The 21,495-nt window shown below is 41.1% G+C and overlaps 1 protein-coding gene across 1 annotated transcript in view; it reads left to right on the forward strand.

Annotated features, from left to right (window-relative positions):
• The window catches only part of frem2b (FRAS1 related extracellular matrix 2b), a 106,322-nt gene that overhangs the window by 58,093 nt on the left and 26,734 nt on the right, over window positions 1-21,495 (forward strand). The window contains exons 7-10 of the mRNA XM_053687480.1: window positions 16,776-16,925; window positions 19,836-20,045; window positions 20,226-20,423; window positions 20,778-20,942. Of these exons, the coding sequence (XP_053543455.1) occupies window positions 16,776-16,925; window positions 19,836-20,045; window positions 20,226-20,423; window positions 20,778-20,942 (723 nt within the window). The remainder of the gene's footprint in view (window positions 1-16,775; window positions 16,926-19,835; window positions 20,046-20,225; window positions 20,424-20,777; window positions 20,943-21,495) is intronic.

Consider the following 21,495-nt stretch of genomic DNA (forward strand, 5'->3'; position numbering starts at 1 on the left):
TTTCATTTAAATTCATGGAATTTATTGAACGCTGCTTCAAACCTTGAAACGATTTTCCACCTATAATTCATGAAGCGTAAAAGCAAAGAATAGAAGAGGCACACCTGAGGGTAGGGTGAATGGATGATTTTGCCAATAGTGTAGCGACAGTTATTCCAAAACACCGTGATGATGACGTTTGACTGAGCGGCAAACAGCTTGTGTGATCCTTTAAAAATTAATCTAGCTTCGTGTCAAGATTTTTTTGTTGTTGTCGTTGGATCCCTGCTAAACGCAGAGGGCATTGGAAACCAGTTGGCGTTTAATATGAAGTGCCAAAAATGTGTGCTTCCATAGTGGTGGTGGCCCATTGTTATTGCTTGGAACATGTACGGTTCGTTTACCTCACCGAAGGACAGGAATGAAGGCCAGCAATCTATTTAACTTGTGATTGCAGGTAGAATTGGATAAAAATGGTGGCGGAAATAAATATTTAACTAGGCAGGACCGTGTGGGTGTGCGTGCTTCCTCTTAGCATTCCCTTATCGTAAATCTGCAGGCGTAGTTAGGGGGGTGTTCTTTTATCGTATCACCCTCATGGTGCCTCTTTTGTTCAGCAACACCTCCGGGCTTTGGCTGCCCTCCCCTCTTCTCACATCCCTTCCCCTTCCCTCCTTTCTAGTCCGCCTAACTTTTTTAGTCTAGAGTGTGCATACTGGGTGCAAAAGGTGCAGCACCAACTGCAAATTCCTCATTTTACAGATAATTGGAACGGTTACATCTTACGCAGCCGGAGGGAAAGTAAAAATAGGTTTTGAAGTGGCAAATGAAGTTTGAATGCCTGAGTAAGGTAAACCAATGCATGGTGTCCAGCCTGCTGTAGAATACAAGTTAATTAAAATCATTTCAGATGTACTTGTACAACACAAAATTGTCAGGAAGCAGCTTGACTGAAATCCAGATGTTGATTTAGATCCCTAATGAGCAAGCCAGAGGCAACAGTGGCAAGTAAAAACTCTCTGAAATGACACAGGGAAGAAACCAGACTAGACAGAACCCTTCAGTTCTGGATGCCACTGCATATCATTGCTCTTCTACCTACTGTTATTCCGAAGCGTTTCCATGGGCGACCATCCGCTAGCTGAAGGTCACAAGTGCAGAAGCTCTGAGCAGACTTAGAAGCATAAGCATGATTATAAGATTCGAATGGTACAATAATGATGTACAAACAACTCCCATCACACCTTGAATAGTAATGCAAAATAACTCATCCATCCTCCCTTCTAAATGAGAATCAGCGACACCCCATTGAGAGGAGATGAACTGTGATGGAGGTAACAAACAATTTGTTTGCACACTGAGCCTGTTGAATCTGTCTCGCTTATTACTCCCATACATGTCTTATATTCAATAAATGAGCATCTGACCATAACCTTACCAGTACACATCACATGCTACTCTTACTCTTAGCGGTATGTTCATCTGTTGTAACTTAATCCGCTTAACGTCTGACACGATCGTTCATGGTAATCTCTAAAGAATTTCCACAGTTGCAGCTGTTGTCCTGAATAGAGATCCCGCGTGTTGTTCAGTCATTGCCACCGTGTAGTTCTTTCTGGAATATCTCCACACTGGTTGCAATTGTATGAAGGGAAAAACCTTCATATGAGCCGATTGGTGAGAGATCAAGTGGCTGGAATGTCAGCTTTTCCTAAGACTAAAAGCTTCTTCTTTCTTTCTTTTTTTTTAAGTAAAGATGATTATAAGGAGTTTAGAACTGCTGTTGGTCCTTTTCCAAGGTTTTTTCGTGATGCACTAGGTCAGCTGTCTGCAAGTACGTTTGTGCAGGCACCGATAAGGATGGAATCTGTTCAAACGTGGATTAAAAATTGACGGTCAAGCTGTAGCTATTAGAAGAAGAAGTCTCTAGTAGACCCAGTTGATCGTTAGTCATGCTGTCTGAGAAGCTCAGAGATGCTACTAACAAGCAGTAATTGGTGAAGATTGGCAAGTGGTAGTCACAACAATCATTAAGTCGCTTGTTTCAAAGTAAACATCAGACGTTTCCAATTAGATAACGTTCCGGCTAGATAATGATACATGAAAATTCATGGTGAATTCATGTGACTAATAACTACTGACTGTGAAATGCAATATCAGTGATGTAATGTAAAACATGAGTGGCATGATGGCACCAGATGACAGCAGGCGTCCCAAAAAGTTTTATGTCATCTTTGTTTTATGTCCAGCACTGCAGTGGATTGGAATAATGAGTCTTTATTGGTCACATATACAGTAGAGCATAGTGAAATTGTTTTCTTCACATACCCCAGCATGTTAGGAAGCTGGGGTCAGAGCGCAGGGTCAGCCGTGATACAGCGCCCCCTGGAGGACAGAGGGTGCCTTGCTCATGGGCCCAACAGTGACAGCTTGGCAGTGCTGGGGCTTGAACCCCCGACCTTCTGATCACTCACCCAGAGCCTTAACTGCTAAGCCACAACTTCCCTACGGAATGAAAAATGTGTCCACGTCTCGTACAGATACAGTGTTTGCCTGGTGGCTCGCTGTTTTGAAACCTTCGACCGAATACATGTGGATACTGTGGAAATTGATTTGTGGATAGATGTGAAAAACGTTGCCACGGTTGTAACAAATGTCCCCGTACCACGTTCAGTCATAGTGGAATTGAGCCGCGTTCACCTTTTATCTAAATTCTTTCATGTTCATTGAGTAGTTTTTCTCATTCGCTACTTATTAACAGAAGATCTGAGGGAACGACTGGGAAATCCTGCTTCTTTTCAGAAAGATATGCTGATTCAGAAACCGTTCTCTGAATAAAGTTAAAGCAACCACAGCAGGAGGAACAAATAAATAAAAGCCATTTACTGCAAACCATGACACTCATACCTTTCGCACTTGTAATTTTCATTCTTGCTGTGAACAGTTTTATTTGCCTAACTGAGTAAATGGCTATAATGAGGGATGGTGTATCACAGGGATTTTCAAGTATAATATGTGAAGTTCACTTACAAGGATCCAAATAAGCAAATAAGCATGACTGCACGGTGACAACAGGTAACTTTTAATGCTTAAACCAGGACTGTCAATCATACATCTTTAGCGTTTTAGATTAAAAGTGTCTTGTGGACCATAATTGAATTGATTTTAATTTTTTATTTTTTTTTATAACAGAGCTAGTCTGTTATTCCACTCAAGGCCATCAGATCAGCTACTGATTAAATGTGCCATTGATTTAGTATTATTCAGTAGCTAGCTAAAAAGTTGATCTTGCAATAACCGTCTTCTTCCAAAAGAGCCATTATAGAGCCAAAATATAGAGACATCTATATGTTCTTGCTCTATACGAAACTGATTCTTCTTTTGCTCTGGCCCACTTTGCATTGGACAAAGTATAATGTGACTCAATAATGACACCCCTGACGTAACCATCAGTGATTAATTCATGGCTGTAATTAAGACGCATCGATTTGAAGCGGTTACATTATTATTATTTTTCTTTTCCCACCTACACTGCATGTTAGCGCGTCCGACTAATGCTACGGAGCCACGCCATGCCTTGGAAACAGATTAAATCTGTTTTGAACATGAAGTGAAGAACGAACGCCTGCTCTGCGCGATCGTGTTTAAACATTGCGCTTTCGTCGATAGCTTTGTTTCAAACAAGCCGTGTCGCTGATCAGAGAGTAAATGAAATAAAATAAGGTATCTGCGAAAAGCCTGGGAAAGGGCTTTCCTTTCATGATGAGCTACCGAGCTACGAGAGAAGCCGAGATGGTTGATGTTTTAAGCGACAACAAAAAAAAGGACAAGGGTTTCTTCTTTCGTATGTTAATCAGCTCTTTATGGTTGTTTTTTTTTTTTTCTCCAGTCAGTCTGGACCGTGTTCTACCAGTTAACGACCCCTGGCACATTATCATCATATAGACAAATGAGGTACATCATTCTGTCGTTAAAATTTGCTACAACACGGTGACGACTGAGAATTCTTTCTTTTCTTAGTCTTCATAAACATGGCTTAACCAGACGTGAGTGAGGGATCTTTTCAGCGTGAAGAGAGTCCCTGATGGCTTTAATCTACCAGATAAAGAGAAGAAAGGTGATTGTGTGTTATCGGGAACAGTGCTATCCAGGCTTGAAGTTCTGTTAGTGGTGGTAAGTGACAATCGGAAGCCTCTTAAGCGTATCAGTTGGCATGCTGATCCTGTCTCGCACCGATGACTTTGTCTGGAATGAATAAACAGGGCGGTGAGCAGCAAGGCTTTGTGGCGACACTCTTTGTGTATGCTTTTATTGTTATCTTGCTCTGCAAACATGAGCCTTGGCTGGTGGCAGTGCTGGGGAGAAAAAAATAGAGAGAAGAAGAAGACGGGGGGGAAAAAAGCAGTGCCTGAAGCTGCAGTCTGACAGCGACGTTCCTTCACCTCCAACAACGATGCATGCACCTGAAACCTAATCGGCTGTTTTTAACCCAACCAGACATAAGTCAGCTTATTGTGTGGCCATCTTCCAGCAATCTGAAATCAGTCCAGGTCTTGGTGACAGCTTAGACACTGCGTGCAGCATTCTTCACAAAAAAAGGAAAATGGAGTTGGCTGGTGTCTATGGTTACTTGGTTTATTTTTACCTCCAACTGTCAAGTTGTCAATGACCTCAGACTTTCTCATACTCTGTAAAATTGAACGTTTTTGTTTTTTTCTTCTTCTTCCTTATGGAATTTAGGGCTGTATGCACTACAGTTCTAACAAGTCACTTGGCACTAATGAAGAGTCAGTTTCTAACCAACTGGACCCGGGAGCATTTGGACGTATTTGTTTAGCCTCGTTATTTGGGCTCTTCTTTGGTTTGTAGACAAAACACAAAGGTCAGATTATACAAACTTCACTCATGAAAGATATCCTGACTTGTTTTTTTTAAAAACCTGAACGCTAGAGCCGAGGAAAGAAAACGCTCGGGAGATGAAAGGCCAAAAGAACAAGCGAACCCGCAGACCAAAAACCGACCAGAACTCGAAACTGACGAGGCAAAGGGTCAGAGAAACTGGAACACTGACACTTTTGAAAGGCAGAAAATATGGCTTAGAATGTCAGCAATTAAGCATGCACGACTTTGAAGTGTGCACAGACAAACAAGTGGGATGTAAACACCGTGAGTAATGAGACAAAACAAGACGCAGGTGGGGGACAGAGGAAGTACAGGTGCACACAATGATCAAGGCCAAATTCAGGGCAGAAAGAAGACAGTAAATAGAAACTTAAGACCTTGGAATTCTAAGGCTCTTTTGTCGTTGTTGTTGTTGTTGTTGTTCTTGCAAAAATGCGTTATAATTTACATCACTGAATATATACAACAGTACTTAAACATATGAAACAAAATATAAAGCTGAAATGCTGTCTGCTTTAACTTTCTTCTCACTGGCATCGTAAAATTCTCTCATCCAATCATAATTCCCCATTTGTGCAAGGCTAGTAAATGCTGTCTTAAATGAGGGAAAGGCAGGTTGAGTAATACATTTCCAGATTACTCTGTTACAGGAATTAAACACTTCGGGATGATGTACATGATCGGTATTTTCCTCTGGCGTCCCGTCTCGTCCGTACAGTTAGAATCTGATCGTTCATAGGTTACACGCTTAGCACATAACATGTATGTAAAATATACTTATATGCGCATTACTTATACACCTTAGACATGTCGCACGGTTGATGAGTCTTTTTGAGCATCGAATATACCTGTATTTAAATGTTTATGCTATATAGTATATACACTGTACACTTGGGGTCATTTTATAATAGGTCAAATATGGTGCAATCCTTCCTGACACAGGAAATAAGTGAATACGTTTAAGGATTGAATTTAGACACGACATGCCTTGGCTGAACTTCATTTGATCCATTTGACAACTATACACGGACGCACGGTGGCTTAGTGGTTAGCACGTTCGCCTCACACCTCCAGGGTGTGAGGTCAAAGAAACCGAACCAGACTCGTTTTAGGATACTACTTGTGGCAGGAGTTGAACATGGTGGAGAAACCTCTCAGGTGCTGCTGTACACATTGCATCCTCCATTCATGATTAAGTCGTAAGTAGCTTCTGTGCTGTGCGCTGTCAGTTTCAGGAGGAACGTTTTCAGCTGAGGTGCTAGCTTGTCTACATGATTGCATTTTAAGGATTGGTACGTCTAGAGATAACGCACTGTGACACACAGATTTATTGCTTTATTCATTTATTGCATGGATTTTTTTTACCAGCAATGAACTTGGAATATATGGATCGTAGTGGATTTACCGGTTAGCACGTTAGCATCACGCTTCCAGGGTTTGCATGTTCTCCCTAAATTGTCCGTAGTGTGTGAACGTGTGCGCGACTGTGCCCTGTGACGGGTCCAGGGTGTCCCCCGGCTTGAACCCTGACTCCCCTGGGATAGGCTCCAAGCTCCCCGTGAACCTACGTAGGATACAGAAAATGGATGGCTGAAGCTGGAGACGTAATTTGTAGCCTGTGTATGGCTGTTATTTTAAGTGCAACTTGACGTTTTCTTGGCTGCACAAGTAAAACAACCTAAAATAGCTCGGTCCTTAAACAGTTTTTGCATTAATTATGTGAAAGGCGACTAGTCAGCTATTTTTTTTTCCCGAGTTACAAGTTAAAAGAAATATTCGTTCGACCCTTAATATACAGATACTGAAAATCTCATGACGGCCTCAACTAGCTCATGAACAGAACGTGGATTTTAGTCACTGTGGCTTTGAAATATGTCTATTGTTACAAGCAGCCCACACATGTACAGTGAGCAACATTCATCACAACCGAATGCCCACCCACATCTGCTGTCTTATCTCAGCATTATTACATACCACGAGGCAGCATAATGTTTCCTATATACACAATAAATCTGTGCTTCAGGTGGAAGGAACATGTTGTTTCATGCTGTCTTTAATTATGGTCTGGTGCTGACTCCACTGCCTGTGCTCACATCCTGAAAAATCAGCTGTAAAACATGAAAATGCTTGTACATGAGGATCAGGCATGCTAAGTAGACCATTAAATGTGCGTGAATAATACAGAGTGAGTACTGGAGCGGCGGAGCACGTCCGGGGAGACAGGAATGAGCTGGGTGAAGTCATCAGCCTGTTATTAGTGCTTTATTCTCCCAACTCAACCTGAAGCAAAGGAACCAGATGTGCACGGGTTGATCTTCTCACCTTTTCGAAACCTCTGCCTTTAAAACCTGCCTTTTTTCATCTGGATCCTGAGACTCAGCCAAATTAGTGTAGTACATCATAGGACTGATATTGTTATTAGCCCCCTGAGAGTGATTAGATCGGGAGCTTCATATAGGAACACTGCTGTACACGTCATTAAGGGCATCGATTCCTGTTCCGGCGGCGCATCAATTTATTTCAGACTTATTTAAGTGATAGTAAAGCTGTCAGAAGAACGATATATATATACCTTGGGTTATTTCTACAGGTCATTTTATAGTGAGTAAAAGATGGTTTAATCTTTGCACAGACAGGAATACAGTGTGTACTGCAGCTCTGAACGGGATAAAGTGGATGCTGAAGATGAATAAATAAAAACGTGTTCAATAAAATAATAAATAAATTTAAAAGATGAATCATCCATAATTAACAACCCACTTCTCCGTATAAATCCCATCTGACAAGAGTAATGGGTATCGTTCCATGCAAACCAACCGGGATGGTTATTAAAAGAGACCGATCCTGAGTTTCAGTGACGTTTATAACGTCCTCATCAACTTGTCCTTATCAGTTCCCATCTTAAGGGCTGTTCTTGTATTTTGTCAGCTCAAATGAAGATTGTTGAATGACCCTGGGAGCAAAAACAAAAAAAAACTGACTTCAGGAGCTCAAGCAGTGAAAAGAATGGCAAGCGTTTTCCTACTTTACCTTCATTTCTATCCAGCGTGTTAACAAATTAGTTCAATATGACGATATGCTGTTTTGCCGCATATGAGGCATGTAAATTGTCAAGAAAACGATGTTAAGCCACATTGCTTTTGCTATGGCTATTTGTACCAGTTGGTGGACGTTGCCTCATTGGCGTAAATTACTATTAAATATGTTTGTCGATGCAGGGGGTATGAATATCTTCAACAATAATGACAGAAAAAGCACTGTGACAAAACGAAACCCATTTGAATTTGTGCCAAAATAAAAATAACATCGTCAGGATGTTCCCAACGCGCTAATGGCATTTTCATACTTGGCCGATTTGCTTGAGTCGGTAGTTGGGTTGTAATTGGAGGAGGCTGTCTTCATTCCACGTTCGTTATGAACCGCTGATTGATTGTCCAATTTTATAAGTCGCTTCTGGTATCCACAAATTGAAATGCTGCTACATTTATTTCATAAATATGCATTTATTTTTAATGAACAAATAAACGAATTCGGTTTTTGACCATTTTCCCCTCCATTTTATCTCAAGAAGGGGTCCGTGCAGCATAGCCAGGTGACTTTTCATTTAGAGTGGTTTAGAGAGTTAACTTTTATCCATCATTAGAAAATGTCAACTGAAACCTAATGAGAGTTCGCATGTTCTCCCCGTGCTTCGGGGGTTTCCTCCGAGTACTTCGGTTTCCTCCCCAGTCCAAAAAGATGCGTTGTAGGCATCTCTGAATTGTCCGTAGTGTGTGGATGAGTGTGTGTGTGTGTGTGTGTGAATGTTCCCTACGATGGGTTGGCACCCTGTCCAGAATGTCCCCCGCCTTGTGCCTCGATGTCACGTAATTAATGTAATGGAGGTTAGGACGGAAGCAAGTGCGGATAAGAGCTTTTAATCAATACGGGAAGGCAGGCAAATCCAAATCATGAGACAATAATGTGGTTAAAAACAGGCAACGGGTCGGGCGATCTGCAAACAGGCATAAACTGGGCGAGGCAAGAATCGAAAATGAGGAACAGGGTATAAACGCTCGGTACGGTGTGTGAACAGTCTCTTTATACTGTGGTTGTGAGTGCTGTGAGTTGGATGCAGGTGTGCGTGATTAGAATGAATGTGAGTGTTCTGGGAGTCGCAGTCCATAGCGGCCATGTTTGTATGCCGCAGTGCAGGATGGGAAATGTAGTCACGTTGTGCTGTGATATGACACTCGAGTTCCCTGTGGGATTCTTCAGGCTCCCCCGCGACCCTGTGTAGGTTAAGACGTACAGGAAAAAGGACGGACGGACGTTCCATGGGTGGAAAGTTCAGGAAATTTAAAAAGCACGGATAAAGCTGTCCCTGACTTTTAAACGTTTGTGAACTCCTGATCTAGAAGGCATTGCAGTTTGTCTGCAGATCTCAACCTATCAGCAGCATGTTTAATGAAAGTGTAACGACCTATAAATCCTAACATCATGCGTGAAATTTCAGCATCGATCGCTAATCGGACCATCTCCCTCTCCTTTTGGCCCGATTGTGATGCACGCCCTGCATAAAACTGCTCGCGTTTGCGCGGTGAACTTCACGAAGAACGCGGACCGATAATTTAGATGCTGCTCGTCCGTTTTCTTCTCCGAGAAATAATTACTAGGACGAGTTTTTTTTTGTTGTTTTTGTTTTTTTTGGAAAGAGTCAGGGGGAAAAAACCTACAGTCGTGCAAAAGCAAAGCTGTGGAAAGTTCATTCCATTAGCGAGTGTGAATGTGACCAACACCCTGTACTCCTCAGAGACTTACTGCCAACTGCAACCCCTACACACACACACACACACACACATTTCCTCACCTCCTGCACATCTCTCAGATGAATAAAGGCATCTCCCTGGCCTGCTCCTTTTACTTTTATCTATTTTTTGTTATCAGAAGATTTCATTCCAAGTTGGTGAAGTGAGGTTGGGGGTTGTTACAGGAAGAGCGACACTGGCACTTTAAGCTTCTCTGCTCTCAGAAGAACAGATGAACAGTAAGCAAGTGTTGCTTTTAAAAGCACAGGAGCATGACCTGAGCTCGAAACCTGTGCTGTGTAATACACGTTTCAGAGTGTTTACCAAGAATGAGAGCCAAATGTTTTTACGCACCTTTAAATGACTCCTAATGTGAAGATTGTTTTTTTGTTTTTTTTTTTACTGTGTCTAGGAGTATCTAACATATTGATACCAAAATGAGTGTGGAATAAAGCATTTTAGTTACTGTTACTGCCCTGAAGTTGATTAATTACAACAGGATTTCCTGAAGTGTTTCATTCCTCTCATACCACAGCAACTTCCCGACAGTTTCGGTACATTTACATTTAATAAAGGATAACAGTTCCGTTATCACGTTATAGCAGCTTTAAGCAGTCATTCCCTCACCGGTCTTAAGTTGATATGTTTTTGAGTGTTCTGTTTAATAGTAAAATGGTCAATTCCATGCGCTAACAGAACTGTAGTGTGTCGGTCATGAATTGAAACAGGCCTACATAGCAAAGAAGACGCTAGGTGTGTCTAATTTAAAAGAATTAAGAATTCAAGAGAAATAATTAAAAAGATTCTCCATTCAAAGCATGCTTGGATATAATTTTTGTATGTATTTTGAGTGATTAAATTCATCCACATACTGCTTAGTGGTTCGCATGTTCTCCTCACGCCTCCAGGGTCGGGGGTTCGATTCCCACCGTGGTCCTGTGTGTGCGGAGTGTGCGTGTTCTCCCCGTGCTGCGGGGGTTTCCTCCGGGTTCTCCGGTTTCCTCCCCCAGTCCAAAGACATGCATGGTAGGCTGATTGGCGAGTCTAAAGTGTCCGTAGTGTATGAATGGGTGTGTGAGTGTGTATGTGATTGTGCCCTGCGATGGACTGGCACCCTGTCCAGGGTGTACCCCGCCTTGTGCCCCATGCTCCCTGGGATAGACTCCAGGTTCCCCGTGACCCTGAAAAGGATAAGGGGTGTACATGATGGATGGACATGTAATAATTCATGCAGTAGACAAGACAAAAAAATCCTTCAGACCTGAAGCCTTCCCCACGGTGGAAAACTTCCTGAGTGTTATAAAGCACTGACACTGGAGACTCCTTCCATAAATGTCAAATGGCGCTCGTCCGAGTGGCTGCTTTTTAATGTACCTCACGTTTTGACAGTTCTGGCTGAAACTGGATTTTCCTGTTATGTACCTTGGACGTGGAATAATTTGCAAATGATTTAAAATTAGTCGCATTTGTATCCATTGATGAATTTAAAGGGCATCATAGAGAATGTTGGGATCGGAGGCGTATGATTTGTTTTCCGTTATAGGCGTCTGTGTTTAAATAGCTGTTTTTTTTTTTTTTGTTGTTGTTGTTGTTGTTTTATTGTGGATCTTTCTATATCGTATGTTGTATATGCTGCATTTTAATTGTGTTTGATTGGAACGCTAGTACGAATTTAGTCATTTAAATCACACCCAGAAGTACCGTCAGAGCTGTTGTGAATATTAATCGCCACCTTCTGACCAAATGTGCTATAACGAATTAACGCCGCATCAACAGCACAAATTTTTACATTCTATCCGTAACGTAACGTTTTTAAAGAACACTGCTCTATTTTAAGAAGAGAAACTAGTGCGTTTCTTTCATAACTCGGGTCACGAGTTAAAACATGAGATCCGGGTTCTTTGAACAAGTCGTGACTGTATTGTGGCTGTGTGCCACAACCGTAACCCAACACCGGCGGGGAATAGTTATGAGATATGCGGCTGTAGAGCCGGTGATTTGTAAGCCATATCCCTGTAAAACACGTGTTTGTCGCCTGTATGACATAAAGCTTATCTGGTTACAGGCGCTCAGGCACACTCGTACATCCAGCATACCCATGCCAAGGCAATCAGCAGCGATTACCCCCTAACCTCAAGTCTTCCCAGAGCTGGGTCTGAGTGCATGAAGAAATACCGTCGGTGCCAGGACTTCTCACGCTAGTCTGTCACTTGAACTAGAGGGAAGATATTCTTTATCAGCTGCACTTATATTGTAAATTAATTGTCACCCTCTCCATAAGCCTTGAGGCTATGCTTAAAGATCCATTAGCCTCGGGTGTTGGGTTTTACACAGCTTGCAAAAAAAAAAAATCTCCCTTTCAGGTAATTTGTATATTTTTTGCTGTCGTTTTGAGTTTGTAGCCCGAAATTGGCTAAGCGGGAGATTTGCATACAGGGCACTTTAAGGAAATGAGATCCTGAATAAAAAGTGTCTGAACTGGAATGTTTCAGGCTGAACTTTTCAACCTGCTTAAAATGTTCACGTTACAAATTTGCAGGCTTTTATTTATTTATCCTAAAGCTGCGGGGCTAATCCAGGTCACATTTATACAGGGTGTTATCTTATACTCTGTCGCAAAAGTGCGTTTTTTTTTTGTTTTGTTTTTTCTTTCTTTCTTATTAGCATAACAGCGAACGTCTTGCAGGAGACGTCTGTGCGTTCCTTGACATAATCTGATGTATTGTAGAAAAAGAAAAAATAAATAAAAAGTTATTCGACGGCTCTGCGTTACGCGAGCGCCGTCAAAAGCACTCACGGGTCTGACGGCCGAGAGACGGAAAGTCGGACAGGTCGGCAGCGGGGTTTATTTTCTCTGGGTTTAGTTGTGTTCCCTAGCGTGGACATGCGCTCTGTCAACATGTCGCGTCGTGTCAGTCAGCTTCCCGAGATCACGGCACATCTCTCACGAAAACACATTTGGAAGCTGAGAGCTACAGCAGCCTTTTCACGGGTTGTCTGTGTATGTGTGTGTGTGTGTGTGTGTGTGTGTGTTTGTGTGTGTTGTGAACATGTGCTATGCAGAGATGTGAGAAGCAGGAGGAATTTCAGCTGGGGCAGAAGGTTAATTGTGAGCAGGCAGGTCCAGACTGGTGAATGGATCTCAGCCTCCGGATCTGCTTTCAGGTCCACATGAAGACCCTCAAAATGCAAGCTGTGTCTTCACCTGAAGATTGTTCAAGTCAAAAACCATAAGCTCATAGTAGAGCAGGGAGAAATACAGAAAACGTGCCGAATGCACGTGTTAACATGTTATTGCATGGAAGGTATGTCTCAGTTCCTCATGCTCGTTTACACTCCCCCCATCCCCCCCAAACAGAGGCTTCATTTTCTGCCGTCTAGTGCATCATATATAGTTAAGATATGCACAGAACCCTCTCTCATCTCTCTTTGTACATGCTTGCGGTATTTTCTAATGAAGTCATTTGGGGTAATTTCCCGAAATAAACATACAAATAAGCAATTTGAACACTGTTTTCTTTTGTAATTATTGTAAGACGCAGGCTGTAATGAGCCAGGAGCAGTCAGGACGAACACAAATAAAAGGTACATTTATACTACCATTAAAAAAAAAAAAAAAGAAAAGAAAAAAAGTTCAGTGCCTTTTTAACAGTAATAGAATCCGTTTTGGTGTGAAAAAGAAACACATTTTTTTCTTTAAAAGGTTCTATAAAAGAACTACAGTCCCCTCTGAAACTATTGGAACAGAAAGGCCAATTTATTTGTTTGTGCAAACACCAAAGACATTGGGGTTTGAGATCAAAAGATGGATACACTGCCCTCCACTAATATTGGCACGCTTGGTTCATATGAGTAAAGAAGGCTGTGAAAAATTGTCTTTATTGTTGGACATTTTCGATCTTTTATTTATTTATTTTTAATTCACAAAAATACCCTGCTCTCATGGATATCGAACAATTGCAAACACAACACAGGTTTATTCCCCACCAAAAATCTTTGTTAAATATAGGTGTGCAACAATTATTAGCACCCGTATGAATTCATATTTGAAAATTATATTTGAAGTATATACCCATTGATTTAAAAAAAAAAAAAAAGTTGTACACCTTGGTGACTAGGAACAGGAAATTATTCAACCATGACTTCCTGTTTCACAGGGGTATAAATATGAGGTAACACATAGGCCAAATTCCCTTAGTCATTCATAACAATGGGTAAGAGCGAGGAATGTAGCTGTGATGTGCGGTAAAATGTTGTTGAGCTTCACACAATGGGGCGTGTCTATAAGAAAATAGCACACGCATTGAAAACGCCCATTTACCACCATCAGGGCAATAATTAAGACGTTCCAGTCGACTGGAGATGTTATGAATCGACCTGGAATTGGACGCGTGTCTATATCGTCTCAACGCGCTGTGAAGAGGACGGTTCGAGTGGATAAAACATCTCCAAAGATCACAGCTGGAGAACTGCAGAAGTTAGTCGTGTCTTGGGGTCAGAAAGTCTCCAAAACTACAATCTGAAGTCACCGACATCACCACAAGCTGTTTTGAAGGGGTTCAAGAAAAAAGCCTCTACTCTCATCCAAAAACAAACTCGAGCGTCTTCAGTGTGCAGACACTACTGGAACTTCAAATGGGATCGGGTTCTACGGTCAGATGAAACCAGAATAGAGCGTTTTGGTAATAAACACAGAGGTGGTTTTGGAGCACACAGAGAGGTCGCCGTATGGAAAAGTCCCTCATGTCCACGGTTAAATATGGAGGAGGATCTTTAATGTTTTGGGCTGTTTTTCTGCCAGAGGACCTGGACGTTTTGTTAGGACACATGGCATCATGGACTCTACCAAATATCAACAGATATTAAATGAAAACCTGACTGCCTCTGCCAGAAAGCTTCAAATTGGCCGTGGTTGGATCTTCCAGCAGGACAATGATCTAAAACATCATTAAAATCAACACAGAAATGGTTTACTGACCACAAAATCAAGGTCCTGCCCTGACCCTCCCAGTTCCCTGACCTGAACCCCATAGAGAACCTGTGGGGTGAACTGAAGAGGAGACTCCACCAGCGTGGACCTCGAAATGTGAAGGATCTGGAGAGATTCTGTATGGAGGAACGGTCTCAGATCCCTCGCCATGTATTCTCCAACCTCATCAGGCCTTATAGGAGAAGACTCAGAGCTGTCATCTCGGCAAAGGGAGATCGCACAAAGTATTGACTAAAAGGGTGCGAATAATTGTTGCACACCTATATTTAACATTTTTTATACACCTCTGATTTGTTTGCAATTGTTTGATATCCATGAGAGCAGAGTATTTATGTGATTTTTTTTTTTAAAGAAAAGATCAAACGGTTGAACAGTAAAGACCATTTTTCACCGACTTTTTTGCTCATATTTACCAAGGGTGCCAATATTAGTGGAGGGCGCTGTATGAGACCAGAGTTTACGATTTCAGCTTTTAGTTCCTGGTATTTACATCTAGATGTAAACATGATCCAAACATAAAACATAGAACATTTTGTTTAAGACCACCTAATTTTTAGATGAGCAAAAGTATTGGAACAGATCGAGGTCTGGACGTGAATTAAAGTAAATAACACTTAATATTCGGTTGCATATCCGTGCAATAACTGCATCAATCCTGCGACTCATTAAGATCACAAAATTGTTGGTTTCTTCTTTTATGTTGATTTTCCAGGCTTTTACCTCAGCCTCTTTCAGTTGTTGTTTGTTTTGGGGGGGTTTCTCCCTTCAGTCTCCTCTTCAGGAGGTGAAATGCTGCTCATTTGGGTCAGGCGATTGACTCGGCCAGTGTAAAACCTTCCACTTGTTTCTCCCTGATGAAGTCCTTTGTTGAGTTGGCAGTGTGTTTTGGATCATTGCCTTGCTGCATGATGAACTTCCTCCCAGTTAATTTCGATGCATTTCTCTGTAAATTGGAGGACAAAATGTTCCTGTAAGTTGCTTAATTCAGTCTGCTGCTCCCATCATGAGTTCCATCATCAATAAAGATTCGTGAGAATGTACCAGAAGCAGCCATGCGAGCCCAAGCCATGACGCTACCTCCACCATGTTTCGCAGATGAGCTGGTATGTTTTGGATCTTGAGCAGATCTGATCTTTCTCCACACTTTGGGCTTTCCATCACGTTGGTTGAGGTTCATCTTAGTTCTGTATGATCTTTGTGTCTCTACATTTCTTTGTGAATTCCAATCTGGCTTTCTGATTCTTGCTGCTGATGAGTGGTTTGCATCATGAGTGGTATGGCCTTTAACTTTCTGCTCTCAAAGTCTTCTTCAGATGGATGGATGGATGGATGTGGTGGTTTTAAACATCCTAACTTCAAGTTTCTTTTTAATTTCATTTTTATACAGGAGTATAGTACATACATTTGTTAATAGTGTTGTTGTGGTTGTTGTTGTTACCTCCGTAAGTCCTAGTACCTGAGTTAGTACAGTGAAAGTAAATGGAAAATGAAGGGATTAATAAAGTAACTAATGTGAGACTGATGGACCCTTCAGTTTGTGTAGGGTTCATTTATTTCAGCAGTGAGTATGTGCTTGGTTGTTGTTCCACAATCTAAATACAGTCTATTTCCACAAGAAGAACATCCCGTGCTCGTGGGAACACACAATCAAAAATAAAGATTCAGTCCCCCAGGTCCTGCAGGATCTCACTCCTTATTCACACCTCAACACTGACGGTAATGTTCACTTGTTGAAATTCTTCATGTGTTTGAAATTGAGACGCTGTAGTTGTGTGACCACGCCGTCATGTCACTGTGACTGATGAATCGTACTCAAGTCATCCAACGATTCATTTATTCATTTAGCCCTCGCTATTAAGCAAACTTGACCGATAAGCAAGTCCGAATCTAAGCGTAGAAGAAAGCAGATGATTGTTAAAGCTGTTGCTTGAGTGTCTAATAGTGTTTTCTTCACAGGTCTGGGATTTGAACACGCAAACTGTCTGAACCGCCGATCTACAAACTCTCGGTCTCTCCAGCAATCCAATCACGTCCGGTTCTGCCGTTTCTGGAAGTTTGTGTTGACGATCCAGTCCGATCTGAATTGATTATATTTCCCTGACTCACTGTTTCCACAGCACCGGTGTTTTATTTTGGAGACCTCGAGTACCGTGTAGACGAGAGCGACGGCTACGTGGAGGTTCGGGTTTGGAGAACAGGATCCGACCTGTCCATGACGGGAACGGTTACCGTGCGCTCACGAAAATCGGACCCCGTTTCGGCCGAAGGTATGTGACGTTGAACAGTGAACGACTCGTTAAATACTTTCCTGTTTCGATTCTTACGATGTTTTTTGGTGCTTTCTGGTGTCACTGGCAGTAGCTCTCCAGTTCTGAGAGTGAAAAAAGGTTTTCTGAGTGAAAAAAAAAACGTGCCTAAATGTGATCGATTCAAGACGTATCAGACCGTATCATCAACCCGAACTGAAAAGATAGACACAGGAACGAAGAGAGAGACGATCAAAATGCATTGCACTTGAATCTCAGTCCGCTTAAGCAACGGATAACAATCAAATGAATTTTTACGCAACGGCTCATTTTTCATTTTAATTGAAACTATAGATTATATAAAATGGAAGGATCCAGCCAAAAATGTATTCAAATGAAAGTCAAAGCGTCGCTCTTTTTAAACATATTCAAGTATTAAAAAGTCAATTAATTCTAATTAATAAAATGAAACCGTTCACAGCATATGAATCCAATCTATTGACGTATACAGTTTTTAACCAGTGAAAGAAGAAGAAAACCTTGAGTTGTCGGTCTGACAAAAAATGTAAAGGAATGATAAATGTTTTCCAGGTTCAGTCGTTGGGGTTTTACACGATCCTATATATCTAGGAAGTTAAAGCAGTCCCACCTCCCACAACAGCTGCTGATTAGTTTCTACCGTGCCACCAGCGAGAGCCTATTGACCTACTGTTGTACTGTGTGGTATGGCAGCTGCACCGCAGGAAACAGGAGAGATCTACAACGTGTGGTGAAAGCAGCACAGCCAATAATTGGGACCCCACTCGTATCCCTGACAGACATATACCCGCTGGCCGACTTAAAAAGCTCACCCTGGACACTGCCTGTTCTCTCCTCTCCCCTCTCGGAGAAGGTATAGAACAATGAAAACCAACAGAAACAGGTTAAAGAACAGCTTCTATCCTAGAGCCGTAACCCCCGCCCCCGTACTCACCCCCATGACTGAAACAGACTGATATCTGTTGAAAAAGAGACCGTCCTACATGCACTAAAACTAAAACTTTTGCATTTATTATTTGACTAGTAGGTTTTTAGGGCGTTAATTTAATAGATGTTGTTTGAGGAGCTGCTTAACTCATTTTCGTTGTCTTATTGACGACACTAATAAAGATCAATCGATCAGTAAAGAACTGCTATAGGTATAACATAACTAGAGTTCACGTGGATCAGAGGTTGCCTTTAGACATACGCTCATACACACAGGATGTCAAGTATCGTTCTTTTTGTCTTTTTTTCTTTTCATGATGACCTTCTGGGCAGGTTTATAAGTTTCTTCCTTTTTCCATTTGTGGCCTTTTATTGTGTGTGTGTGTGTGTGTGTGTGTCTGAGTCTGAACTATCATCAGCCTAGTTGCTCTCCCACTAGAGTAAATATTGCCTCTGCACTTATCTAATCTAATGCTACACACACACACACACACACACACACACACACACACACACACTGCAGGCTTAATGGCATATGGAAGAAACCAAAGCATTAAAGAGTACACTATAAGGAGTACAGAGCACAAAACTCCAAAGCTGAGCACACGAATAACTCAGTCATAACTTCAAAGCTGCGATATCAGGTGTCAGAAAAGAAAAGCCGAAAAGCACAATCTCCCAAGAACACACCGCTCGACGTGTTTAAAAAAAATAAATAAATAAATAAAAAAGTCTTTTCAATAACCCCCCTCCGCTCCTCCCCCTTTCAGTTCATTGGTAAATTAGTCACTTCTTTCTGTTATGAGTCAGTGAAGGTTCTACCGTTCTTTCTTATGAGAGGAATGACAACTGTAAATTACACCCATGGTGTAGAAAAATGTGTAATATACACTAGCATGAATATTCAGTACAGAAGATCGACAGAGCGTGTGGTTGTCACCTGCAACGCATCTTGTCACGCAGGAATAAAACGCAAAGCCTCCTACCATTTGGTTTAATTATCACGAAAACTCCCAGAGCTATCAGATACCTCATGTGTGAAGACTTTTTTTTTTTTTTTTTTTAAATTTACAGTATGTTAAAAATCAAATGTGGAAATTGGTTTTGAACAGCTTTTATTTATTCTGCTTTTCTATGATATAGTGATATAGTTTGAAATACCAAAATTATTATTATTATTATTATTATTATTATTATTATTATTATTATTATTATTATTATTGTTATTATTATTATTATTATTATTATTATTATTATTATTATTATTATTATTACTATATTATTATTATTATTATTATTATTATATTATTATTACTATTATATTATTATTATTATTATTATTATTATTATGTTATTATTGTTGTTTTGTTATTATTATTATTATTATTTTATTATTATTGATGATGTAGTGTTTTCAGTTCATTCATTAATTAGTTACTGGAACTAACAACCCCTTTAGGATCATCATCGTCATCATCATCATAGTAGTTGTCATTATATTTATTTGAGGAGTGTTACTTGGACCTGTTACAGACTTGTTCGCAAACTGACATTTTACCCCGTACCCCACCCTCTCAAAAAAAGAAGAAAAAAAAAAGTTAACCCGGCTATATGGAAAACTTATCTAATACAAGTTGGTGAACAGATTTGATCATTTGACATGTTTATCTACCGATAAATAAGTCACTAATAATATGAGACTGAGATGATTGAAATACCCCTCGTGTCATCCTGTAACACATGCGAGCTAGCAGGAGAACATGTGGACATTTCTATTTAGCATGTCATGCATATTCATTGATTTCTGCATTCTTTGTGAGGACAAAAGCATCGATATGCTCCCCGACCCTCCCATTGCTTATTTTTCCTGATAGTGTTAATATTCTACACTTATTTTAATGGTTTAAAATGACATGTTCATGGGATAATGCGTGATACGCTACAATATCTCAATGTCTACCGCAGCTGGTGAGGATTACATCGGAATCAGTAAGAACATGGACTTTGCGCCAGGCGTTACCACGCAGACGATCCGCGTCACCATTCTGGATGACCTGGGCCAGCCCGTGCTGGAGGGACCCGAGAAGTTCGAGCTCGTCCTCCACATGCCCATGAACGGCATTCTGGGAGAGCCAAGCAAAGCCACCGTCTTCATCAACGACTCCGTGTCAGACTGTAAGTGTTCAAATGAGAGAGAAATGATGTCTTAGAGGGTCTGGCACCAAGGAACAGAATGCAATCATGATCATTATTTCGTGTGCTTGGAAAAAGCCTGTGTCGTAATTCTTTCTCAATATTCCTTGTTAATTTATTCAAACGAACACGTAAACAAACTTATCTTCTTTGCCTGCACAGTGCCAAAGGTGCAGTTCCGGGATGCTAAATACACAGGTAACGAGAATGACGGAAAGATCACGGCCATCGTTTACCGCAGCGGAGATCTGAGGTACAGATCCAGCGTGCGCTGCTATAGCCGTCAGGGTTCTGCTCAGGTCATGATGGATTTCAACGAGAGACCGAACACGGATGCTTCCGTTATCACGTTTCTACCAGGTCGGCATGATGGACCAGCGTTTCTCTTCCAGATTTAAAGATTTTTTTAAAAAAAACATATTCAACCATATAATATAGTTTTATAAAAAAAATAAAAATCTATCAAATAAATCTTCTTCAAAGGCGTTTTGAAAACTCAGGGATTGAGAACGTAATCCATCTCGGAGGTATTTCACCAAGTGTAATCACTTCATACCTTTGAACTTACAGTATATTAGTGAAAGCGTGATCGAATCTTATTTGATGAATACAGTTTGGCAGAGTTGCTAGGTTTTCATAACGCAAGTACCTTAGACTTTTTGGTTGCTCGCTGAAACTGGTAATGACTTTCTGACGTTGTGTGATTGTGTTCAGGGGAAGTGGAGAAGCCTTGTACTCTCATTCTAGTCGACGACACGGAGCACGAAGAGGTGGAGGAGCTCAGGCTGGTCCTGGGGAGCCCCAAAAGCGAGTCTCCGTTTGGGGCGTCTATAGGAGTTCAAAACGAGACGCTCGTCAAGATTAAGGATGATGCTGACAGTAAGCCAAGATTTCTTTATCTCAAACTAGTGCTTCAGTCTGAAAACATATGAGTGGTGGTCAATGGTCAAACACCTGGTTGCTGCCACTATAGTACTACTAATAATAATAATAATAATAAGAAGAAGAAGAAGATGTAGAAGAATTGGCAAGGTGTTGTGGGTGTGACAGTGTGAGGTAATGGTTTCGTATATAGCTCTGGCTGCATGGTTTTGAGTTTATATTCATGAGCACGCTACTCTTTGGCCACAGCCCTCACCTTAACTGCTCATCTATATTCCTCTATTATAATTTACCTCAGCTGAATGTATCTGCCAAAAGAATAAATGGGGACAGCAAGGCATGTTAATATAAGGCTGCATGGTTCTTGACAAAACAGGACTCACTTTTTTTCCAAACTTAGAATGTAGATCACGACTCTCACTCATAACTCTGACAGACCACTTTTAGCCATTGTTCAGTAATAAGGAATTTATTATTCAGTACATTTATTAAATATTTGTTTAGTCAGACTGGACAAATTAGTTTCTTTCCACTGCACATGGGCAATTGG

Source organism: Ictalurus punctatus, chromosome 17, assembly GCF_001660625.3.
Source record: "Ictalurus punctatus breed USDA103 chromosome 17, Coco_2.0, whole genome shotgun sequence".
NCBI lineage: Eukaryota > Metazoa > Chordata > Actinopteri > Siluriformes > Ictaluridae > Ictalurus > Ictalurus punctatus.